This window comes from Marmota flaviventris, chromosome 9 (assembly GCF_047511675.1).
Source record: "Marmota flaviventris isolate mMarFla1 chromosome 9, mMarFla1.hap1, whole genome shotgun sequence".
Classification (NCBI taxonomy): Eukaryota; Metazoa; Chordata; class Mammalia; order Rodentia; family Sciuridae; genus Marmota; species Marmota flaviventris.
In genome coordinates, this window is record NC_092506.1 from 108399457 (window position 1) to 108426566 (window position 27110).

The 27110-nt window shown below is 39.0% G+C and overlaps 1 protein-coding gene across 2 annotated transcripts in view; it reads right to left on the reverse strand.

The window, feature by feature from the left end:
- Positions 1 to 8658: 8658 nt before the first annotated feature.
- The window catches only part of LOC114088830 (olfactory receptor 8G50-like), a 170479-nt gene continuing 152027 nt past the window's right edge, over positions 8659 to 27110 (reverse strand). For both annotated transcript variants that reach the window (XM_071616804.1, XM_027930566.2), the window contains exon 3: positions 8659 to 9664. In XM_071616804.1, coding sequence (XP_071472905.1) covers positions 8717 to 9649 — 933 coding nt within the window. In that variant the 5' untranslated portion in view covers positions 9650 to 9664 and the 3' untranslated portion in view covers positions 8659 to 8716. The remainder of the gene's footprint in view (positions 9665 to 27110) is intronic.

Sequence of the window (27110 nt, forward strand, 5' to 3'; positions counted from 1 at the left end):
AATGTATTTTTCTCAACTGTTATGGACAAAATAGCTTCATGAACAGAATTAATTTGAAACTCTTTCTCATATCACCCACAAAAATGAACTCAAAATGGGTCATAGGACTAAATGTAAGGCATGATAGAAATGTTAGAAAAAAATAGTCTAAATAATTGTGGCTTTGGACTTGATAGTAATTTCTTAGATAAGTACCAAAACCAGAGACTACCATAGGAAAAAATAAAGTGAATATCATGATAAAGATAAATGATAATATCAGATTAAAGATAGGTAGGTGTTCTGTAGACTGGTAGGTTATGACTTGAACAAAGAGATTTTATGACAGTATATAAAATTGGTAATATATTTTCAATGTATATTTAATTTCCTGAATACTAATATCAAGGAAGAGTTTGTGGTCAGGATCCATAATGAATACTTAACAATTTAACAATGAAAAAGTCAAGAACCTATTTTTAAAAGTCAGAGAATTTTAATAGACATTAAATCTAAGAAAGATACATGAATGAGTAATAAATACCTAAAATATGTTCATTATCATTAATTGTTAAGAAAATTCAAATGAAATCACAGTGATAAAACATTTCATATTGTTTTAATGAGCTTTTCACTATTGTGACCAAAAGATCTGATAAGAATTATTTTAGAGAAGGAAAAGTTTATTTGAGGCTCGTGATTCCAGAGGTCTCAGTCTACAGATGGCAGCTCCAATGCTCTGGGCCTGAGGTGAGGCAGAACATCAGAGCAGACAGGCGTGATGGAGGGAAGTGACTCATGACATGGAATTCATGAGAGAGAGAGAGAGAGAGAGACCATTTAGTGGGGTCAAAATTTATACTCCAATATCATGCTTCCAATGACCTGCCTCCTCAAGTCATAACCTACCAGTCTACAGTTACCACCCAATTATCTCTATCAGGGGACTAATACACTTATTAGATTAAGGCACTTATAACATAAATGTTTAACCTCTAAACTTTTTGCATTGTCTCACAAATAAGGTTTTGCAGGTTACCTAGTATCTAAATCATAACACACATCCATCAGGAAAGCAATGATCAAAACTAGAGATTAAACACAGGTGTTGGCAAGAATGAGAAGAATTGTGAACCTTTATCCATTTTATCCATTACTGGTGGGACTGCAAAATGGAACAAACTGTAAGGAAAACAGTTGTGGCAGTTCTTCAAATTCTGAAATGTAGAGTTACCTCCTGACCCAGAAATTTCACTGCTTTGTAAAGTACTCACAAGAAATGAAAACATACATCCATAACAAAAAGTTATATGTGAGTGTCCAGAGCAGCTCTGCCTATGAGAACCAACGAGTGAAAGCCACTCAAATGCTCATTTAGGAATGAATAGACAAACAAAATGTAGCATATTCTTATAATAGATCTTTATTCTTCAATAAAAAGTCACTGAGAGATGGAACATCATGAATACACCTGAAACACTTTAAGTGAAACAATGCATATAGAAATGAGCATATGATGATTCCATTGATGCAAAGTATCCACAATGGAAAAATTCACAGGGACAGAGAGGAGCTTAGTGGCTTCCAGGGATTGTGGGCACTGAGGGGCTGAATGGGACTGCTGATGGGTATAGGTTTTTGTTTGGGGTGTGATGAAGGTGTCCTACAATTAAAAAATAGTGATGTGTGGGTAACTACATGAACATACAAAAATCACTGAATTGAACAGTTGAAAAAGGTAAACATCAACTAATTTCAATAAATGTTTTATACAAATTAAAATGAATACAAAATAATAATTACATCATGCTGAACACAAAGAGTATTTCAATATAAATCACTCATCACTCACTTTTGACTGTTCTGTAAACCTTGATATTCACCTCTGTATTTTTTCAACTGTGTCCCTCCAAACAATGTACAAATCTCTCATGTTATACACAAATTATGCTATGTAGTCTCAAAACATGAAAAGTGTGGCATTTTCTAGTTATTGTCTATTAAGAAATTGCAGACACAAAGTAGAAACACAATTAAAAATATTATTTCTATGTCTTTATCAGAGAAAAATCAAAAAATCTAAAAATAGATCTTAAGCAAGATTGAATCACAATAGAATTGTAAAATTGTCAGAAATACACAACAGATTTAAGTGAAGTACTATGAATATTCTTCAGGATATCAACTCTCTGAGTTTCCATTTGGTCATCTCCTTCAGATCACAATTTTCTCTAATTCTGGGCCAATTCTATTCCTCACTAGAAAAGCTGAAGTATGTCTACAATAGTAAATTGTTATTTCATGATGGAGATAAAACGTGGCTAATTTTGTTAACCCAAGGCTGACAGTTTTCGTGTTATCTTTCTTAAAACTTACTTTTTTATTTTACTACATTTTCTGATTATACCTGTAATAACAAAGTGGAGCTCCCATACTAGGGTAATTTGAATGTCCTCAAAATTCCATGTATTGTAAACTTGATGCCCAATGTCAATTGTGTTGAGAATTAGGACTTTAAAGAAGAGATTTTGTCATGAGATGAGTGGATTAATGGTGTTTTGAGAGTGGGTTAGTTATCATAGTTGTGGGTTCCTAATTTAAGGATAAGATGAGCTACTTCCTTCTCTCTCTCTCTCTCTCTCTCTCTCTCTCTCTCTCTCTCTCTCTCTCTCTCTCTCTCCAGTTCTTGAATTCCACTATGTGATTTTGTGGCAAGAGACCCTTGCCAGATGTGATCTTTTGACCTTGGATTTTCCGGTCTTCTGAACTTTGAGCCATATGTATTTCTGACTATTCTACTTTACCTCATCTGTGGTAATTATTTATTGATTTTTGTTCTAGGGTTGAAACTCAGTGGTGTTTAACCACTGGGCAATATCCCTATGCCTTTTTTTGTTTTATTTTGAGACAGGATCTCACTAAGTTGCTTAGGGCCTCTCTAAGTTGCTGAGGCTAATCTTGAATTGCAATCCTCCTGCCTCAGCCTTCCTAGCCTTTGGGAAAACAGATGTATGCCACCATGCCTGGCCAGTCTGTGGTATGCTACTATTACAGCACAAAACAGACTAAGAAATCTCCCCTCCATATTTCTGATTCTTTACATTTTGTTCTCGACTGCTTTTTCTGTGTTCTGGCATCTCAAAAGGCTGTCCTACTAATATTGGTCCCCAACAAATAAGCTACATTATCTCTGGCCTGATTGTTTCAATTTTGACAGCTGTTTTGTGCTCTGACCCATTCCATGGATTGAGATCCCCCCAATGCATCAGTGTGACTCTGATGCATGATCTTAATTCCTATCACTTCCTGTTCTGCTCTACAAAAGTGTGTGTGTGTGCATGTATACACACAAACACCTGGGTGTGTGAATGTCTTAGACTCCAGAGGGAATTACCAAATAACCTGTTCGTCATAAGTGGTTTTGGCTTTATTTGTCAAATCCTTCTTGGAGAGCTTGGACCAAACGCAAAATACCAAAACAGTGTATGGGCAAAAAGATTGTTTTTGTTTCCTAACACTTTTCTTTAGGTAGAATTAATATACAAGTAACTGTACATATTTATTGGATACCATTTGTTCAATTTGGATCTAAGTCCCATAATACTATCATGTTCAAAATAATTGATATATTTCCTCCTTCTAAAGTTCCCATATGTACTTTTGTGATTTTTGTTGGTTTTGATTATGTTTTTTATTTGTTAAGAATATGTAATATGAGATCTGTCTTCTTAAAGTATGGAAATGCACAATATCATCTTGTTAACCATAGGTAGCATACTCAATAGAACATCTTTAGAACTTGTTCATCTAGCATAAGTAAATGTTTATTCCCATTGAACATACTCCCTATATTTCCTATTCTACCTTACACTCCTGCCTGCTTCCTGTTATTTTATTTTCTGCTTCTCACTTTGACCATTGTAAACACAAAGTATATGCAGATTTTGTTTCTTTGGACATTTACTGTATTAATAGAGTGAAAATATGGGATAATCCTGAGTTATCCTGAGTTTTGTAAACTTTCTTATAAATTCTTTGTAGTAGTCTTCTGGACACAAATTATGGATGTGGTGTAGATGAACATAGAGAGCAACATATCATAGTTAGGTGAAAATGGGGAACAATAATCATAAGGTAAGATATCTTAAGTTATAAATTCAGAAATATTATGTTTAGATTGCTTTGAAAATCAGAAGAAATCTATTTATCTATCTCTATCTATCTATCTATACACATACATATGAAAGATAGGGAGAATATAGTTTTAAATATCAATAATTTGGATGATGCCACAAAGGGAATAATTTAAAAGATACAGAAAATAATAATGAAATTATATGGAGTTAATAATTCAAGATTACTATTAGGCTGAGGACTAAAGCAAATTAAATAGTGATAAACAAAATATTTGTTGTGGGTGTGCAGCATAAAGAGATTAGTAGAGAGTATCTGCTCTCAGAATGTTGGGTGCTAGAAGAGGTCAGAGAGACTGACTAGACACTGCGGGGACTACCTTGAATGGGCAGATGCTACAGGACAAAGCTATTATGGTTGTAGGCCAGAATGAGAGTCAGCGAAAGTAGTAAACAAAGAAAATGTTTGGTTTTCTTCTTCTGTGTTCCGACAAGTATTCCATGGAGTGACTATTACATGCAAGGACCTTTTAGTAAGCCCTTAGTTTTAACTCATTATTTCTTCTGTTTCTCTTCTTTCAGGTTATCCTGTGAAATCCTACTTAATAGTTAAGGCCCTTTGGTTAAGATCTTTAATAGTGACACCACAGTTAATAAGATCAAATTCTGTGTGTCCATAAGATGTTATTTTGATTCTCTGTAGCATGTGGTAATTCTGGATTCACTGATTTATTTAACAGCCTTTCTTCCATACTTAATTGTAAATTCATTACAGTGCTGGCACAGTGCCTTGCATATCACAAGTCTCAATAAAAATTGAGCAATAAATTTATTGTAAGAAGCACAGACAAGAGTTAATACAGATTCAAAATGAATGAACAAAGCCCTCACCCTGCCTGATTTGAAACAGTTAAACAAAAAAGGGTTTGCCGTGATTTCACACTGCACAGGACAGGAAGGTAATATGGGAATATGTGGTCACCAGATATGTAGTCTTACAATGAAAATAGTAAAAGACATAAACAACCATGTCCCCATCTCCTGAGACAGAAATCGCAACAGAAGATTCTAATAGTCAAGGTCTGGGATTCAGACATACCCCTCCTTCTTCCCAGAGTGTCCAGTGTTGTGTATTTTTCTTCTCAGTTGCTCTGGAGGAAAAGGATTTTGATGATCTGAGGAAGTATCAGACCAAAGGTATCCATTGCATCACTAATCCTGATCTCTGCTGAAGTTCCTGCCCAAAGCCACTTGCCACTTGGCAAAAGTTGGCTGATGTGATGATTTTATGTACTGTGTAGAGATAATCAGAGTCTGATTAGGAACAAACAATGATAATGACCTCCCACTGGACTCTCATCCCACAAGTGCCTACTCTGAGGATAATCAACAATTAGGATTTTCTTTTTTAATTTTGGTTCTCAAGCATTTAGTATTTTCAATATTCTTATTTGACTCTGGATTTTAAAAAATATATGAAAGGTATTGTTGGAGTTCTAGTGAATTTTATGATGTTATTTAAAAATTAAAAATTTCAGGAGTATTTTGAAACACTGAATGAATTCTCTAAAGTTATTTTTTGAAATAAAAATATAAAAGTACAACATATAAGCAAACTTTCTAAGATCTGTTTCTATTTTCATTCATCTGTACTAATTGTATTCAATTAATGTCATAGATCCCAAAACCAGTATTTCTTACACATGAAATAAAAACAGCTTCCATTTAATTCTCTGCTAAAATTCTGTATATTGATACATACCTGCAAGAAGTGCCTAACAAGACTAGAATGAAAAAATGCCCTAACTTTTTCCTCATGAGAAATAAAAGAAATTTTGAGGAATAATAAAAATGGGTTATAGAAATTACTTTCTTGTAAACTTTTATGGAGTAAAATTTATTTAGTATTTTTATCCAATGTTCATGAAATGTTACATAATTTTGAAACAGCAAGTTGAACTATTTTTATAATTAAATTTACTCTGAAATTCATTATATTTTTCTGGATATGGACCTTTAATTTGGTGTTCAAAGGTATTTCAGGAATTGTTAAAGTCTATCATTTAAGTTTTTAAGGGCAAAAATTTAGTAAAATAATTTATAGTCCAATAAAATATGCTGTTCATCAATAATGATCAAACCTTAGGACCAGAAACAGGATGTATATGTAACCAAAAGTTTTAATAATTGAAGATAACACAACAGAATATTCTTTCACAAGATAATATGATAAGCTTGTGTTATATTCTCAAATACAGTTTGTCTTTCATTTCTCTGATACAAATGTATTAATTTAAAATTAATTTTTATATCTTGTTTTTCACAAGATTAGACATTTTTATGAGTAGAACCAACAAGCAATCATTAATGGTAAGTCAAACCAGTGGAGACATCATTATTTAATGTGTGAATGAACCAGAGATGTGCCCATTTTATTGCCTGGGGTGGTAAGAAATGCCTGAGCATTAAATACTTGTGTTTATGTTTGAAAGGTATAAAAATATCCAAAGACAAAATGAAATCAGGAAGCTATGACAGGGTAGGAAAGCTGTGAGAATGAAGCCAAGTTCTTAGAAATGAGCAGAGTTTTTGAGGCATTATAGGGACTTTGTTGCTTGATATGGCTTGCACATTACTAGTAGATATTAAAAGATGTGAAATAGTATATTTTTATGTTAGTATTTAATATTCCTTGTAGAAGAAATGCTAATACAAAATTTAAAACTCTAGAGAGAACCAAATTGAGTCATCTCTGATTTAATACAAACATTGAATAATGGTTCATTCCTGATAGTCATTCTTTCTTTGTTCCTGAAAGAATAACACCCTGAGTCTTAGTTTGTCACGTTGCCAGATACCCACAGCATTTCTCAGCCCTATTTCAGCTACCAAGTCTGTGTGTGTGATTAAGTCCTTATCAAAGCGATATAGGTAGAGGGGAGGTCCATTTTTTCCAGTCACTATTCTTAAATTCAGGGGACATTCCCTTCTCTTTCCATATGATATCTGCCTGATGACCAGGTGGTGGAACTGAAGGAAGCATCTGGAGACATTACCTGATGGAAGCAACATGTAGTGTAGTAGAGCAACAATTTAAAGGAAACAATATCTGTGATAAGCAACAGAACCACTCCTGATTCACCTTCTGGTTTAAGGCAACATTCTCTGTGTGTGTGTGTGTGTGTGTACGCCCGCACACGCAAAACGCAAACAATGTTTTATGCCCATTAGATAAGACAAATGATTCTAAAAATGAAACAAACGTAACTGACTTGAAATGCGCATATTGGGTAAAGAAGCAGTGGCAAGTGCTCTGCCTGTGGGCATAGCATAGCATAACAGAGAGCAAGAGAGAGGCTCATGATGTTACTTGGAGGCATCAGGCTTGTCTCCTTCATGCAACATATTTTTCAAGGCTTTGAAGCTTAGAGGTGTAAGAGAGAACATAACCCTGACATTTCATTTAGAAGTGGCTCTTACATAAAATAGATATATCTGGTCTCCATGAATCTTTGAGACTGTTTTAGGGAGACCGTAGGAGAAAACATCTTTGTGCTACTACCACCATCAGGAGAAGGCAGGGATGCTGAGCAGCTGATGGATGCCGTTAAGACTACCGAGGCTGACAAATGGGGACAATTACCTCTCAGGAGAACTAGTTTTCTGTCTGCTGTTTTCAAGAGCACCAATAGGAACTTACTTGGGCATGAGAGAATAAAGGAATTTTTTGACACTAAGTCACATTTTTGGCTCCATCACACAATTTATTTTTCAAGAATGGGTACTGATTTGGGGGTTAGGAAGAGTACTTTTCATTAGTCAGAATGCAAATTGTACAATTTTAACTTTCCTATATGAACAAATACCCCATATGAATGCAATAGTAAAACAATGACACTTCTAAATGAGAAATTCTAAAACACAGATGGAGAAAAAAGGCATGATCTCTACTCCAGCAAGGAATTTTGTAAAATAAATATGTATATATACAAACACTATATTCAGTCTTGTTTATCATTGGCTATCTCTTCCATGACATAGCCATCTCCTTCTGGATCAGGAGTTCTCATCACCCATCATTTGACTCAGATACCTAATACACTTCTACATGCTTGTCAGAATTAGGGATTATACTTTTATATTCCAAATAGAATAAATTATTTATTTTAGATTTCAAACTTTCAGAAATGTTTGCCAATATACTTAGGTAAAAAGCAAAATACACAAACTATTGATAATATTAAAGAATATGACCAAATATATATATTCGATGAGTGAAGCTAAATGAGTATTATCTGAAAAGATATATGTTACAAACATAAACAACCATTATTAATCCTCTGGAGGAATTTGAAGAAATTTTGACAAATATTTAGAGGTGATACGGGTTATTTGGAGTAGATGGAATCTGGAGTTTCCAGGAAGGGCATTGTGCTGCAAGAGTCTACTCCTGGGAACCTAATTTAACTTTGGTGCTCCTCTTCCAAACAATAGAGAACTATCAGTAATTTTATTTCTTGTGAATATTCATTGCGCTCTTTGGACTATTTTATTACCAAACATCCAGAAATTGTAAATTTTTTCTAAAACAAAATACTCTTTCTTTATAGAAAATTTCTTTTTCCAAGGAGCTTACTTAGGGCCACTTTGACATCTTTATTCCTCAGGCTGTAGATCAGAGGATTCAGCATGGGCACAATAATGGTGTAAAACACAGATGATATTTTCCCTTGGTCCATGGAGCTGACTGATGATGGCTGAAGATACATGAATGCAGCAGATCCAAAGAAGAGACAAACAGCAGAGATGTGGGAGCTGCAGGTGCTGAAGGCTTTGGCTCTGCCCTCAGTGGAGCGAATGCGCAGGATGCTGGCTATGATGAAGATGTAGGAGCTAAGGATTGTCATGGTTGGAACAAAGATATTAAATGCACTGATGCACAAACCTACTATCTCATTTATAAAAGTACTGGAACAGGAGAGCTCCAATAGTGGATAAAGATCACAGGCATAATGGTTTATTATAGCTTCACAGAAAAGCACTCTTAGCATGCAGACTATGTGAGCTGTGGCATCAATCAAGCCCACAGTATACACCCCAACTACCATCCAACAACAGACTTGAATAGACATGGTTACCTTGTAAAGCAAGGGGTTACAGATAGCAACATAGCGGTCATATGCCATTGCAGCCAACATGTGACACTCTGCAATTGCAAAAGTTGCAAAGAAGTAGAGCTGAGTCATGCATTCAGCATAGGAGATGGTGTTTTTCTCCATCACAAAGTTCACCAGCATTTTGGGTGTGATTACAGTAGAATGGCAGAGGTCAATAAAGGAGAGACTACTGAGGAGATAGTACATGGGAGTGTGCAGGTGAGAGCTGAGCCCAATCAGTGTGATCATGCCCAGGTTCCCTACCACTGTGAACACATAGACTCCTAGGAAGAGAATGAAGAGGGGCAGCTGGAGCTCTGGTTTGTCTGTTAATCCAGCCAGGATGAACTCAGTCACTGTGGAATGATTTTCTTCTGCCATTTTCTTCTGGGAATTCTAAATAGAGAAGATTTTTTTTCTGGTAATTAAACATTATCAATCCATTTCATAGTGAATTTTGAAACAGTTTAAGCCTTTTCAGTCATGTCTCTTGTTTTCTACCAGTACTTCATCTATCTCATCAAAGATTTTGAGATACCAGTAATGTGTATTTTAAATAATTCATTTTAAATAATTATCAAATAGAACTATTTATATTTTTGTTCTGTGCCTTATGATTTGTTGTTAATAGTACCCAGTCCTTAATCTCCCACAGAACTGTTCTTATAACTAATAAAGTAACTAATAAGGTAACAAAAAAAGAAAAAGCACCTATATGAATCTCCTCAGTCTATATTGCTCATAATGGCAAATTACTGAAAGACTTTACCTTAAATATAATTAAACAAGACAAGATATCCACTCTCTGCCTTGTTATTCCATGTTATTTTACTGAAAATAATCTACTAGTAGAATATTCAAATATTTCCTTGGGACTTAAATTGTTTAGAATTTAAATTTAAATAGGAGATATTTAAACATTGTTAATAGTGTAATTTTTGAAAACTTAGAGTCATAAAACTAAAATATTTAATTACTACAACTTTTGGGGATTTTTATGTAGAAATTTGTATTTAAAAATAATAATTATGGTAAGAATATTTAGCATTAATTAACCTTCTTCAGCAGATTTGTAAATACACTGTACAGTACTGTCAAATATAGCAGAACATGTTCATCATTGTATCTCTGGAATACCATATTAGTATCACGTGTTATTGGAATCAAACTTTCAAATGCTCTAAAATGAATATTTTGTCCTAAGACAATTATCAGCCTTTTCTAATAATTCCAGAATGCAATCATTGCAGTGAATCTGCATTTCTATCTAAATTCCATGCGCAATGAAAGGAATTCAGATTTTCACTAAAGTGCAGTGTTTTCTAATTCCTCATCTAGGATAAATAGAATGAGAAGTACCATCCTCATGATTAATGGCAACCGCTCATTCATTGTCTATTGCTGGAGTGAAAAAATGTAAAAGATAGATGGAGGTAGAGGTCAAGGGAAGATAATGAACTTTCCCAAGTACAGGGAACATCGGAGAGTCAAGAATAAAGTTCTATGACACAAATAAGAGAATATGAAAAGCAATGAATGTAAAAATACCTAAAATAGGACAAAACTATTCACACACCATAGCCTGTTTAAGATACATTTGATCATGCATGTTGGTTCATGAGATAATAAATTACAGAATATTGTCACAATATGTTAATGCGACGTATTTACTTTCCTGCTGTCATGGCATTGAGTCTCTAGAGACTACAAGTATTGTATTGGTGGAATCTTTGAGTCTTAGGACCTTTTTGTGTTTCTTGTTGGAAAAAAGTTGGCATTCTTTAAACTGCCCCCCCCCCCAATCCCCCACCCGGTCTGCCCCAGACTAGTGTTGTCTTTTCCCTGTGGAGGATCATCTGAACTTGAAACCAGTTTACATTTGTGCAAAACCAAAGAGAGAGTGTGGCCACTAGGTGGCGCCCATGATCTGAAGTAGCCATCTCTACACAGGCCTAGTTGGAGGTCTCTGAACAATTGAGTTAGGCTCAATTAACAAAAAGGAGGAACAGGATACCTGTCACGCAAAGGTTTTAACGTATTCCTTTGAAAAGATGTTTAACAAGAGAGAGAAATTTTCAAAATAATATGTGATATTTCAGCTGCGAAAATGCAGGGGATAAGTAGAGATGTAGGCAGGTGCCTGAAATTATTATTTTTTTTTTTTTTTTGCTCCTACATTTTTTTTTTTTTTAATTTTTTATTGTTGGCTGTTCAAAACATTACATAGTTCTTGATATATCATATTTCACAATTTGATTCAAGTGGGTTATGAGCTCCCATATTTACCCCATATACAGATTGCAGAATCACATCAGTTACACATCCATTGATTTACATATTGCCATACTAGTGTCTGTTGTATTCTGCTGTCTTTCCTATCCTCTACTATCCCCCCTCCCCTCCCCTCCCCTCCCCTCCCCTCTTCTCTCTCTGCCCCCTTTACTGACATTCGTTTGTCCCCCTTGTATTATTTTTCCCCTTCCCCTCACTTCCTCTTGTATGTACTTTTGTATACCTCTGAGGGTCTCCTTCCATTTCCATGCATTTTCCCTTCTCTCTCCCTTTCCCTCCCACCTCTCATCCCTGTTTAATGTTAATCTTCTTCTCATGCTCTTCGACCCTACTCTGTTCTTAGTTACTCTCCTTATATCAAAGAAGACATTTGACATTTATTTTTTAGGGATTGGCTAGCTTCACTTAGCATAATCTGCTCTAATGCCATCCATTTCCCTGTAAATTCTATGATTTTGTCATTTTTTAATGCAGAGTAATACTCCATTGTGTATAAATGCCACATTTTTTTATCCATTCATCCATTGAAGGGCATCTAGGTTGGTTCCACAGTCTAGCTATTGTGAATTGTGCTGCTATGAACATCGTTGTAGCAGTGTCCCTGTAGCATGCTCTTTTTAGGTCTTTAGGGAATAGACCGAGAAGGGGAATAGCTGGGTCAAATGGTGGCTCCATTCCCAGCTTTCCAAGAAATCTCCATACTGCTTTCCAAATTGGCTGCACCAATTTGCAGTCCCACCAGCAATGTACAAGTGTACCCTTTTCCCCACATCCTCGCCAGCACTTGTTGTTGTTTGACTTCATAATGGCTGCCAATCTAACTGGAGTGAGATGGTATCTTAGGGTGGTTTTGATTTGCATTTCTCTGACTGCTAGAGATGGTGAGCATTTTTTCATGTACTTGTTGATTGACTGTATGTCCTCCTCTGAGAAGTGTCTGTTCAGGTCCTTGGCCCATTTGTTGATTGGGTTGTTTGTTCTCTTATTGTCTAATTTTTTGAGCTCTTTGTATACTCTGGATATTAGGGCTCTATCTGAAGTGTGAGGAGTAAAGATTTGTTCCCAGGATGTAGGCTATCTATTTACCTCTCTTATTGTATCTTTTGCTGAGAAAAAACTTTTTAGTTTGAGTAAGTCCCATTTGTTGATTCTAGTTATTAACTTTTGTGCTATGGGTGTCCTATTGAGGAATTTGGAGCCCGACCCCACCGACTGTAGATCGTAGCCAACTTTTTCTTCTATCAGACGGCGCGTCTCTGATTTGATATCAAGCTCCTTGATCCATTTTGAATTCACTTTTGTGCATGGCGAGAGAAAGGGATTCAGTTTCATTTTGTTGCATATGGATTTCCAGTTTTCCCAGCACCATTTGTTGAAGATGCTATCGTTCCTCCATTGCATGCTTTTAGACCCTTTATCAAATATAAGATAGTTGTAGTTTTGTGGATTGGTTTCTGTGTCCTCTATTCTGTACCATTGGTCCACCCGCCTGTTTTGGTACCAGTACCATGCTGTTTTTGTTACTATTGCTCTGTAATATAGTTTGAAGTCTGGTATCGCTATACCGCCTGATTCACACTTCCTGCTTAGCATTGTTTTTGCTATTCTGGGTCTTTTATTTTTCCATATGAATTTCATGATTGCTTTCTCTATTTCTACAAGAAATGCCGTTGGGATTTTGATTGGCATTGCATTAAACCTATAGAGAACTTTTGGTAATATCGCCATTTTGATGATGTTAGTTCTGCCTATCCATGAACAGGGTATATTTTTCCATCTTCTAAGATCTTCTTCTATTTCTCTCTTTAGGGTTCTGTAGTTTTCATTGTATAAGTCTTTCACCTCTTTTGTTAGGTTGATTCCCAAGTATTTTATTTTTTTTGAAGATATTGTGAATGGAGTGGTTGTCCTCATTTCCATTTCAGAGGATTTGTCGCTGATATACAGGAATGCCTTTGATTTATGCGTGTTGATTTTATATCCTGCCACTTTGCTGAATTCATTTATTAGCTCTAATAGTTTCTTTGTAGACCCTTTTGGGTCTGCTAGGTATAGAATCATGTCATCTGCAAATAGTGATAATTTAAGTTCTTCTTTTCCTATTTTGATGCCTTTAATTTCTTTCGTCTGTCTAATTGCTCTGGCCAGTGTTTCGAGAACTATGTTGAACAGAAGTGGTGAGAGAGGGCATCCCTGTCTTGTTCCAGATTTTAGAGGGAATGCCTTCAATTTTTCTCCATTCAGAATGATGCTAGCCTGAGGCTTAGCATAGATTGCTTTTACAATATTGAGGTATGTTCCTGTTATCCCTAGTTTTTCTAGAGTTTTGAACATAAAGGGATGCTGTACTTTGTTGAATGCTTTTTCCGCATCTATCGAGATGATCATATGGTTCTTATTTTTAAGTCTATTGATGTGGTGAATAACATTTATTGATTTCCTTATATTGAACCAGCCTTGCATCCCAGGGATGAATCCTACTTGATCATGGTGCACAATTTTTTTGATGTGCCTTTGTATCCGAGTGGCCAGAATTTTATTGAGGATTTTTGCATCTAGGTTCATTAGAGATATTGGTCTGTAGTTTTCTTTCTTTGAAGTGTCTTTGTCTGGTTTAGGTATCAGGGTGATGTTGGCCTCGTAGAATGAATTTGGAAGTTCTCCCTCTTTTTCTATTTCCCGAAGTACCTTGAAAAGTATTGGTATTAGTTCCTCTTTAAAGGTTTTGTAAAACTCTGCTGTATACCCATCCGGTCCTGGGCTTTTCTTAGTTGGTAGTCTTTTGATGGTTTCTTCTATTTCCTCAATTGATATTGGTCTGTTTAGGTTGTCTATATCCTCCTGACTCAATCTGGGCAGATCATATGACTTAAGAAATTTATCTATGCCTTCACTATCTTCTAATTTATTGGAGTATAAGGATTCAAAATAATTTTTGATTATCTTCTGTATTTCTGAAGTATCTGTTGTGATATTGCCTCTTTCATCCCGTATGTTAGTGATTTGAGTTCTCTCTCTTCTTCTCTTCGCTAGCATGGCTAAGGGTCTGTCGATTTTGTTTATTTTTTCAAAGAACCAACTTTTAGTTTTGTCAATTTTTTCAATTGTTTCTTTTGTTTCGATTTCATTGATTTCAGCTCTGATTTTAATTATTTCTTGCCTTCTACTTCTTTTGCTGTTGTTTTGCTCTTCTTTTTCTAGGATTTTGAGATGAAGTATGAGATCATTTATTTGTTGGTTTTTTCTTTTTTTAAGGAATGAACTCCAAGCAATGAATTTTCCTCTTAGAACTGCTTTCAATGTGTCCCATAGATTCCGATATGTTGTGTCTGTGTTTTCATTAATCTCTAAGAATTTTTTAATTTCCTCCTTGATGTCTTCTATAACCCATTGATCATTCAGTAACCTATTGTTCATTCTCCAAGTGATATATTCTTTTTCCTTCCTTCTTTTATCGTTGATTTTCAGTTCCATTCCATTATGATCAGATAGGATGCATGGTATTATCTCTACTCCTTTGTATTGTCTAAGAGTTTCCCTGTGACATAATATATGATCTATTTTTGAGAAGGATCCATGTGCTGCTGAGAAAAAAGTGTAACTGTTTGATGTTGGGTGGTATATTCTATATATGTCAATTAAGTCTAGGTTATTAATTGTGTTATTGAGTTCTATAGTTTCCTTATTCAACTTTTGTTTGGAAGATCTTTCCAGTGGTGAGAGAGGTGTGTTGAAGTCTCCCATGATTATTGTATGGTGGTCTATTAGACTCTTGAACTTGAGAAGAGTTTGTTTGATGAACATAGCTGCACCATTGTTTGGGGCATATATATTTATGATTGTTATGTCTTGTTGGTGTATGGTTCCCTTGAGCAGTATGTAGTGTCCCTCTTTATCCCTTTTGATTAACTTTGGCTTAAAATCTATTTTATTTGATATGAGTATGGATACTCCTGCTTGTTTCCGAAGTCCATATGAGTGATATGATTTTTCCCAACCTTTCACCTTCAGCCTATGTATGTCTTTTCCTATCAAATGCGTCTCCTGTAGGCAGCATATTGTTGGGTCTTGTTTTGTGATCCATTCTACTAGCCTGTGTCTCTTGATTGGTGAGTTTAAGCCATTAACATTTAGGGTTATTATTGAGATATGGGTTGTTCTTCCAGCCATATTTGTTTATTTATGTTACTAAACATGGTTTGTTTTCCACTTTGATTATTTTCCCCCCTTTAGTGTCCTACCTCCCACTGTTGGTTTTCATTGTTATTTTCCATTTCCTCTTCCTGTAATGTTTTGCCAAGGATGTTTTGAAGAGATGGTTTTCTAGCTGCAAATTCTTTTAACTTTTGTTTATCGTGGAAGGTTTTAATTTCATCTTCCATCCTGAAGCTTAATTTCGCTGGAAACACAATTCTTGGTTGGAACCCATTTTCTTTCAGTGTTTGAAATATGTTATTCCAGGATCTTCTAGCTTTCAGAGTCTGTGTTGAAAGATCAGCTGTTATCCTGATTGGCTTACCCCTAAATGTGATCTGCTTCCTTTCTCTTGTAGCTTTTAAAATTCTCTCCTTATTCTGTATGTTGGGCATCTTCATTATAATGTGTCTAGGTGTGGGTCTCTTATGATTTTGCGCATTCGGCGTCCTGTAGGCTTCTAGGATTTGGGGTTCTGTCTCATTCTTCAAGTCTGGGAAGTTTTCTCGAATTATTTCATTGAATAGATTGCTCATTCCTTTGGTTTGAAACTCTGTTCCTTCCTGTATCCCAATGACTCTTAAATTTGGTCTCTTGATGTTATCCCATATTTCTTGGATGTTCTGCTCATGGTTTCTTAACAGTCTTGCTGAGCTGTCTATGTTCTTTTCAAGTTGAAATACTTTATCTTCATTGTCTGATGTTCTGTCTTCTAAGTGTTCTACTCTGCTGGTAGTATTCTCAATTGAGTTTTTAAGTTGGCTTATTGCTTCCTGCATTTCTAGGATTTCTGTTTGTTTGTTTTTTATAACCTCTATTTCCCTGTATAGTTGATCTTTTGCTTTTTGGATTTGTTTATGTAATTCATTGTTGAAGTGATCTTTCATTGTCTGATTTTGCTGTCTGATGTCTTCCTTGAGACTCCAGATCATCTGAAGCATGTATATCCTGAATTCTTTATCTGACATTCCATCAGCTGCAGCTATTACCTCTTCTAAAGTTGAGTTGACCTGCAATGCTTGTGGTCCTTTCTTTCCTTGTCTCTTCATACTGTTCGCGTTCCTTTCTTCTTGGTGAAACTGTTGTGCTATTGAATTTTCCCCCTATATATTTATATTGGTCTTGTATAGTTGCAAAGTCTCCCTCGCAGGCGCGGGCGGCGGCTCTGCCCCTCCGCCAATTGGGGCAATGTGCCTACCACGCCGGCAGGCCGCTGGGCCTGCTCTGCCAGTCGGTAGCAGGTCCGCCGTCCTTGCAGGCGCGGGCGGCGGCTCTGTCCCTCTGCGGGCCGCTAGGCTTGTTCTGTCGGTGGTCGCAGTTCTGCCTACTTTGCAGGCGCAGGCAGCGGCACTGCCCCTCTGCAGGCCTCTGGGGCTGTACTGCCAGTGGGTCGCAGGTCCGCCTACTTTGCAGGCGTGGGGGGGGGGGGGCGGCTCTACCCTTCCTCAGGCCACTGGGCCTGTTCTGTCTCTCGGTTGCAGGTCTGACCTGTTCTGATGGTGGTCTCAGTTCCGACTACCTTGCAGGCGCGGGGGGGAGGGGGCGGCTCTGCCTCTCAGCAGGCCGCTGCTCCTCTTCTGCCGGTGGGTCGCAGGCCCGCCTACCTTGCAGGAGTGATTGGAAGCTCTGTCCCGCCGCGGGCCACTGGGCCTTTTCTGTCGGTGGTCACCCTTCCCCTACCTGGCAGGCGAGGGGGGTGGGGGGCGGCTCTGCCCCTCAGCAGGCCGCTGGGCCTGCTCTGTGTTTGGTCCCAGTTCCCTCTACTATGCCGGCGCAGGGGGAGGGGGCGGCTCAGCCTCTCAGCAGGCGGCTGCTCCTCTTCTGCCGGTGGGTCGCAGGCCCGCCTACCTTGCAGGAGTGATTGGAAGCTCTGTCCCGCCGCGGGCCACTGGGCCTTTTCTGTCTGTGGTCACCCTTCCCCTACCTGGCAGGCGAGGGGGGTGGGGGGCGGCTCTGCCCCTCAGCAGGCCGCTGGGCCTGCTCTGTGATTGGTCCCAGTTCCCTCTACTATGCCGGCGCAGGGGGAGGGGGCGGCTCTGCCTCTCAGCAGGCGGCTGCTCCTCTTCTGCCGGTGGGTCGCAGGCCCGCCTACCTTGCAGGAGTGATTGGAAGCTCTGTCCCGCCGCGGGCCACTGGGCCTTTTCTGTCTGTGGTCACCCTTCCCCTACCTGGCAGGCGAGGGGGGTGGGGGGCGGCTCTGCCCCTCAGCAGGCCGCTGGGCCTGCTCTGTGTTTGGTCCCAGTTCCCTCTACTATGCCGGCGCAGGGGGAGGGGGCGGCTCAGCCTCTCAGCAGGCGGCTGCTCCTCTTCTGCTGGTGGGTCGCAGGCCCGCCTACCTTGCAGGAGTGATTGGAAGCTCTGTCCCGCCGCGGGCCACTGGGCCTTTTCTGTCTGTGGTCACCCTTCCCCTACCTGGCAGGCGAGGGGTGTGGGGGGCGGCTCTGCCCCTCAGCAGGCCGCTGGGCCTGCTCTGTGTTTGGTCCCAGTTCCCTCTACTATGCCGGCGCAGGGGGAGGGGGCGGCTCAGCCTCTCAGCAGGCGGCTGCTCCTCTTCTGCCGGTGGGTCGCAGGCCCGCCTACCTTGCAGGAGTGATTGGAAGCTCTGTCCCGCCGCGGGCCACTGGGCCTTTTCTGTCTGTGGTCACCCTTCCCCTACCTGGCAGGCGAGGGGGGTGGGGGGCGGCTCTGCCCCTCAGCAGGCCGCTGGGCCTGCTCTGTGATTGGTCCCAGTTCCCTCTACTATGCCGGCGCAGGGGGAGGGGGCGGCTCAGCCTCTCAGCAGGCGGCTGCTCCTCTTCTGCTGGTGGGTCGCAGGCCCGCCTACCTTGCAGGAGTGATTGGAAGCTCTGTCCCGCCCTGGGCCACTGGGCCTTTTCTGTCGGTGGTCACCCTTCCCCTACCTGGCAGGCGAGGGGGGTGGGGGGCGGCTCTGTCCCTCAGCAGGCCGCTGGGCCTGCTCTGTGTTTGGTCGAGGTGCCTGAAATTATGATAGGTTAAGTGAATGGGAAAATAGTGTTGAAAGTCTGGGACATTCCTATAATGGTGCTTGATGAATGGTGCATAAATACTTGTTATTGATTAACCCAGATAACTTTTCCTCCAAGAATTGCTATAAAGATTAAATATGGTGATATTCATAATACACTTTGGAAATGATAAAGAATTTTACTGCTGTCTGGAGGAGAGGAGTAATAGGAAATGGTGATTAGAAAAGATAAGATTTTTAAGGTTGGAGGGAACATTTGTTTGTAAATCTAGAATAGATTTTTCTTATTAGTTTGTGACATTGATTTCCCTTAATTTTGCTTATATCAAAAATAGGGATCAATACGATTGTTCAGTGTATTAAACACAGTAAGGTTTTGTGAGGCACTTAATAAAATGTTTGGCATTTTGCAGGTGCTATTTAGTGCTATCCCAGCGAGTTCTATTTACTCCTTCATTCTGAGCAAGGGAAAGACACTCTTGCTGCTCTGGGTTAATATGGGTATGAGCAAAACTGGCATTGATAGCACAATTTGGGGAAATTTTTAAAAATACACTTTGCTTCCCATGGAGATTACTTAATTTTCTGGGGCTCAAAAATATGTATATGGTGGAGAAGACTGGGAACCACTGCTTAAGTGCCTATTGTGTCCCCCACAGTCCACATGCAAGTCCTGCTCCAATTCATTTAAAACAGTGAAATATGAATTATGTTGGAAAATTATATCCTGATACACAAGGGGAGAGAAGAGTCATATTGTTGAGGCTCAAGCAAAATTCACATGATTTCTTTAAGTTATAGACTCAGAGTAAAGAAAGCCTACATGAAATTTCTCATGAAAATAACACTATTGCAACCTGAAATTTAAATTAAAACAATGTTTATATTTATAACTTCAAATGTTATTTTTAAATCACTAAATATTCCATCTTACTATTTCTGCACTCACAACTAGAGAGTTTCATAGGCCTCAGAGACACATGGAATCAAGTATAATAATGTAAATAGTAATTTACGGGACACCCATAATAAAAAGACCACTTTCATAGAAGATTGAACTCAAACTCTATCATTTTTCTATGAGATGTACAACATGGCATAGCCAAAAGAATTTGAATTAAAGGTTTAAAGGCCCAAGTTCAAATCCTTTTTTAGATGGTGTGACTTTAGACTAGTAGTTCATCATCTCTACGATTCTGCTTCTCCCTGTAATGAAGCAGAAAGATTTCCCTGCACAGGTAGTCTCACCCTTAACTACTCAGTCAAAATTTATCATTCCATCCAGGATATTTTGAGAGTAAGAGGAGATAAAATTAATAACTTAAACAGAATGATAAGGGTAAAATGGGGAAGTTCAGGCCAACCACTGAATATGTTTTCTTTATTGGCTTCTCATTTGTGTCCTACAAGTCAGTACTTTGACATTCACCACCATAATGCTGTTCCCTGAGCATGTGGGATATTCCTAAAATTGTACTCTGCACACAGTAGGCACCCATTAAGTGTTTGTTTTTCTTTGGTACTGATTTGAACTCAGGGGTGCACAAACACTAAGCGACATCCCCAGCCCTTTTTATTTTTTTTCTTTTGGTACTGAGGTTGAACCCAGGGACACTCGACCACTGAGCTACATCCCCAGCCCTTTTCTATATTTTATTTAGAGACAGGTTCTGGCTGAGTTGCTAAGTACCTTGCTAAGTTGCTGAGACTGGCTTTGAACTAATAATCCTCCTGCCTCAGCCTCCCAAGCTGCTGGGATTACAGGCGTGCGCCACAGCGCCTGGCTAAATGTTTGTTTTTCAAAAAATAAGATAATATTTACCTCCCCACGGAGTGCAAATATGAAGATGTTCTTAAAACATTTTGATACATAAGATATGAAATAAAATGGTTCATATCACTACATTTATTATGGAAGTCCCATGCTGATGGATTTGGAAAGTATCTACATTGAGAGGAGAGTTATGTCTTAAGCTCAGTGGCATCACTAGAGGAGACAGGATAAGGCCAGCTCAAACTAAGACTGGAGGCCAAACCTTGGGAAACACACTACATTTCAGGAAAATAAAATGAAAATGGAGGAATTTAAAAAGAAATGTATTCATTCCTCAGAAAATAAAAAAGCAAGTTTTTAATTTTTTTATATATGACAGTGGAGTACGTTACTATTCATATTACACATATAGAGCACATTTTTCATATCTCTGGTTTTATACAAAGTATATTCACATCAATTCATGTTTTCATATGTGTACTTTGGATAATGATGTCCATTATATCCCACCATCATTTCTAATCCCCCACCCCTCTGCCCTATCTAGAGTTCGTCTATTCCAACCAAGCTCCCCCTCCCTACCTGACTATGTAGGAAAAGTTTTTTAATATCTTTGTTTCATTAAGTTACTATTTGCACCACATCAGGGAACTTATTCAACTAATACTTAATCCTCAGCAATTTTGTGGTGCTTGGAATGTGACAGCTGTTGAATTGATTAGGAGAGAGCAAAAAACTAATAAACAATTGTATTCCCACGTGCTATTTGCTGGAGAGAGGGATTGGGGAATGGATCCTTGCCATCACATCAGAAACCGATGCGCTGAGTCATGAATCCTGCACCCCAAGTATTCAGAATGAGGTTGATAAACATGAGAATTTCTGAGTACTTACATGATCAAGAAGGTCATACTGGCTCAACAAATAGAAACAAAATTTCCCCTCCTTTTATCTTACTTTTTTTTGATAGGACAGTGGGGATGTCCATTCTGAATGTGTCTCTTTCCTAGAAGTCATGGAATTGAGCTTGAATTTTCTAGCTGATGACCTCAAGTGGTCCTTTTCATTTGCAAACAGAAAGTGAATTCTCTATGTGCTAGGTTAAAGAGTGATTTCCTCCAAGTTAGTGGAAACAAAATTATTTTGTACATCTTAGGGATTTTAAATGGTTTCATGGTCCCTCTGATGCCTCTGCTGTGACATATCCCAAGACTCCATAAGCAAGAGCTCTGTGAGCATAGGGAGCAATTAAGTGCTGAATGATGAAATAGTTCTAGAGCTACAAGTTAATACACAGTAATCAAGATAATCTTCCAAGGAATTAGGAACCAATAGCTTGTGAATCTCACCTGACCACTCATTTCTCTGTTTTGGGCAGATATCTCATTGAAGCTTTGTTCTCTATAAGCCTGGGGGAATTTGGCTGTCTATTCTTCCATTTTTCCTATTTTCCCCTATTCCTTGTCTCTTGTGGTTTCTCATTTCCCATGCGCCAGTACTCAATTGCAAGGTGACACCTGCTTTAAGGCTGCTGGGAAATGCCTTTATTCTGAACAGCTGTGGAATTGGCTCTACTTGGTATGGTTACTAATCTATAAAAAATTGATCATCAATATTAAAGGATATCCAGCAAGGCCAAAGCATAAGATCATACTTTTGTGTGTAGATACTTCACTAAAGTAGCCTCTCTTTGTTTTGGGTTGAACTAAACTCATGTAATTGCATAATGATGTTTCCCTCCACAACTGGACAAATCACATCTCTGATGGTGTCACCTAAGAGACTCATGGAGATGAAAATTCCCATTTCTCAGTGAAAAGATGTTCAAACCATCATAGCATCATAGCACAATGTATCAATGTCTAACTCAGGAAGGGTGATTCTGGTAGAAACAAGCCTACTACTGCATGCACTGCCAGTCATGCACTGCCAGTCATGCACTGCACAGCACATACAATTATGGAGTGCTGAGAGCCATAGCCAAGTAGGAATGATGCATGGCATTTTTGGTTGAAAGGTGACACCAGCAAGCCATTGAGATGATAATGATTATGTTAAGATGTGCATTCAATTGGAGATTAGACCCCTGCTGTCCGCCTAGGCCTGCTACTTTGGAGCTCTCCCGGGACTCTGGAGAGTTTCCATTGGTTGGGGAAGTGCAGTAGGAGGGAATTCCGGAGGAGGGAGTTCCTGTTGGTGTAGTGTGTCCCAGGAGAAGGCCGCGTGCGTGGCATTCGCAGGAGTTTTGGAAATAAAGTTTGTTCCTGCTTGAGTGGCTCGTGATTTTGTGCCCAGCCAGACTGCGTCAATGGAGGGTACACAGTAGTTGATAGTAACTACAGATGAATTAGATTGGCTATATATTTACTATACTATATTATTTTTTTTCTTCTCAGAGGATATCCCCACTATTTGTTTTAAAAGACCCTTAAATAAAACAATGTTCTGTGTTATGCTAGCTCTAGTCTAATATCTTGTCTGTTCAATGAATATCTTGGTTTCATCAAGGGGCCATGTCTGGTGATTAACACAGACCATCTAGGTCTGTGTGAGTACAGTCTGTGGTCTCATAATGACACATTTCTCAGAGCATATCTCATGTTTAAACACACATGATATTTTGTTTTAAGTGCTTTATTACTGGATATTTTCTTCTTTGTTTATTTGCTTATTTATTGAATTTTATCCCCTCCCCTTTACAGTGTGAACTCCAGTTGAGAGAGGATTTCTGTCTGTCCTGTTGTTGGCCATAATGTCAATGTGCAGAACAGTGCCTTGTGTATAGAAGCCTGGTAAAAACATGGGACTCAAAGATTGAATTATGTGTTTTTCTTCCAGAAATTTGATCATAGGACTCATTAAATATTTTATCTGAAAAAAATAAAATTGTCCAGTGTGTTTAAATAAATATGAATAAACACAAAGTAAATAAACAAAAACAAAATAGAATGCAAACAGAACTTTATTAAAGTTCTGTTTACTTATTCATTGTGCCAGGTGTAGAGACTTTTTAAAATATTTTCTTTCTCATAACCAGCTTCATAAGAGTGTTTCCTGATTCAGTTATTTCCAACCAGATTGTCATGTCTGGTCTGTGGTAAAATTTTAGTTCTGTGCTTTTATCCCAGCAAGATCAGATGATGAACTCTTCTCACTTTTCTAGCTTCTCTCTGTTGCTTTCCAGAATCTTCAGCTAAGAGAAAGAAAAATTATGCTCTTTACCCAGATAAGTAAATCATCTCTTCTTACAAATTAATTTGGCATATGTAGTACTAATAAATATCTGCACCAGAATTTAGAAGCTATGAAATAAAATTTGTTCTTATATAGTGCTTTCTATATATGTATATGGGTGTGTGTGTGTGTGTGTGTGTGTGTGTGTGTGTGTATTTACTTTCCTATCCATTAAGATCCATTAGATTGTAAAAACCACCCAGGAAGTTAACTATACCACTATCTTCATGTCACAGATGCAAGAATGAATACTTGGAGAAAAAAAAAATTCCACAACAAATACATGACAGAGACCTAAATCAAAGCTGGCCATCCACACACATGGTATATACTTAACACAGATTCTCTACATTTATATGACTTTCTTTAAGTTTCAGATTAAATGGGCTCTTTTGAAATACAGAGGATACAAGGAATTTGATCAAGTATACTGTCCTTCATCCAGGTGTACTGCAGGGCTCAGACCTGGGGACTATATTCAGGATCCTCAGGTGAGAGAAGATGTGAGGTGATGGAATTGTGGACATGCTTTATTTGAAGGTGGCAGCAGACTCCTGCATCTTTCCATAGACCTTTTCTATATTCAGGCCAAACAAAGGAGGCCCAGTGCCAACAGGTTACATAAATACCTTCATAAGTGCACACTCACCAGCAGATATTTTTGACCTTGAGTACATATGCTGCATCAGGGTGCTTATGACCTTGACTACATACAAAACAGAGCTGGCTGGAAGTACCAGCAAGGTAGCCTAACTCTAGCCATCTTATAACCACCCCACACCAAGAAAATGAGCACTGATATTCTTGAATTAAGAAGATATTCTTATTCTACTTAAATTATTATATCAAACACTTTATTTACCCTCCTGATGAGACAAACAAGTCACCATTCCTGGAAGGCAGGGTCCCTAGAAAATGGATGCTATCTCAACAAAGTATGTTGTTGGCTCTACCTCTAGGTAGAATGTAGGAACACAGAATTCACATTAAAGATGAGTAATCAATGATAAAAAGCCCCTAATATTCCTAGAAGTGGTACAGGAAGATAGATCCCCCATAGGCAGCCAAAATAAGGGCCTTGAAGAAGGGCAGTTGGGGAGGGGGACATCATCAAACCAAAAGAAGACATTGGTTATGAAAGACATTCCATGACTTGCTACCCTGTGTTTACTACAGTGACTTCTGGGTTAGAACCCCTGTTTCTGTTTGTGAAAGCTTCAACCACAGCACTCCTTGCCCTCACCCCTAGCAATGACTGACCACAAGCATACCCCTATCTGAACTGCTTCCACTTCTTAATTGAGGTGTCAAAAAACACCACATGAGACCTGTCCTTTTAATTATGTAAATAAGGCATTGAAATTATGCACTTCTGAGTGGTATATTAAGCACAGAGCTTGAAGAGTTTGGTCCCTGTTAGTAACCCTTACCCCACCAATCACCTTTGCTGGGCCATCAGATATGCCTTTAAAAAACCCCTAGACAACAGTCACCCATTAGCATCCTTCTCTTAGGGCCCCTCCCCTTCAGGAACTCTGCTTTCTTTCTATTACTCTGATAAATCCTATTACTTTGCTGTCACCCTTGTGTTTGTGGATTTCACTCCTCAAATTCATGAGACAAAGAACCCAATTTCCGAACTCTGTTACATTAGCAGGGCCAGCATAACCAAACCCTTGGTAAAGTCTGTTTACAGGTATGTATATATAAATATTTACATATATATATATTTCTTCTTGTTTTTGTTGTTTGTTTGTTATTACTGATGTACTGTTGCAGCATTTTCACCTAAAAAACAAGCCCCTTCCCTGTGCCTGTCCTCTTAACAGTTCCTTTGGAGAGATCAGGCAGAGGTAAGTCAACATTCTCAATTCTCGGACTTTCCTCTGGATCCACAGGAAAAAAGTTCAAACCTTTAAGAATTTCCCACTGATCCCTTAGTGATATGGTCCCCACTTGATAACTGGTCCCTAGAAGGGGGCAAGGCTTCCAGGGAAATTTAGCCACAGTTGCTTTCACTTTGCATCAGCTCAGAGCCCTGGGAACCTCAGGAGGAGGTAGCTGACCCTGCTGCCTGCCCTGGAGGACTCCCAGCCCTGCACCTCAGGCCTGAGGGCCTCCCATTCTGCCTTCCTTTCCCCTGCCCCTGATCTGTTGGTGCCTACCATAGTCGCAAGTGCCAGAGGTGTGGGACTTAGCCCTGGTGTGTGTCCCCAGGGATTTCTGCAGGTTTGGCTGTTTAGGGGAACCTTGGGGGGATGCCTGGAGGGGTCATGTCGCCATCTTCTGGTAATCCCCATGGCTCCCTTTCCCTTTCCTTACTTCCTTTCTGTTTCTCTCCATCGCTTTTTACTTCCCTCCCTCTCTCTTTCTCTGGGATAAGTGATGTTTTCTCAATTTTATGTAAGTTTGTGTTTTGGAAATGTGGCTTTAAGCTTCCATGCAACTGAATCATTGCAGCCTCTAAGCCCATCTATGTAGAAATTGAAGAGACTGCTGCTGCCTATTTTGTAAATGTCTGAACACTAAAAATATAGGACTGAAAAATTAAAGATAAATCACTCTGTTTTTGTGCAGGCCCCACTGTGCAGCCCACATCTCCTCCTGGCTGAAGCCCAGGTTCTCCACTTCTGCCTGCAACAGGTGGTCCACTGGGCTCCTCCCCTGGGAGGAGCAGAATGGGAGGCTGTCAGTCCTGAGGTTTAGGTTTGGGATTCCCCTAGTGCAGGCAGCAGGGTCACCTACCTCCTCCTGAAGTTCCCAGTGCCCCTCCCTGCTGCTCCCCTTCCCTGCCTGCTTCTGACCTGTTAAGCCAGACTCTTGTATGTCTAGTGTCCAACACGGACAAAGCTACCTGGCTCAGAGGAAGCCCTCTCTCTTCCCAGCTGCCTAACATTCAAGGCTTTGACCTTGATCAGCCATTGTGGCCACTCTTTACGCTATTGCAACACACCTTTCTGAAATGCTGTAGTATAAAAAGGTCACATGTAATTCATATGTTATATGAAAATTCTATTATTTTTATTTTAGAAAGAGAGTACTAAGGTTCAGGAGGGTTAAGTTTATAACACTTATGCTATATTCCTAAGGAGTGGAGTATGGAACATACTTCTGAATATAGGGCACTGCTATTTAAAGCAGCATCAGGGTATTTCAGGGATTTCCTTTTAGTGGGCACTGGTGAATCTTACAGCCTCCCCACCTGTGGTTAGCATTCAGAAGGAGCCTCAGTATTCATATCATCCTGCCTTTCTCTCCACCTACCTACCTCCTAGCTGCAACACTAACCCTCTGATTCCCTCTCTCCACCCCCTAGAGAGAAGCATGCCATACTTCTGTGGCCAAATGTTTTCCACAGCCAT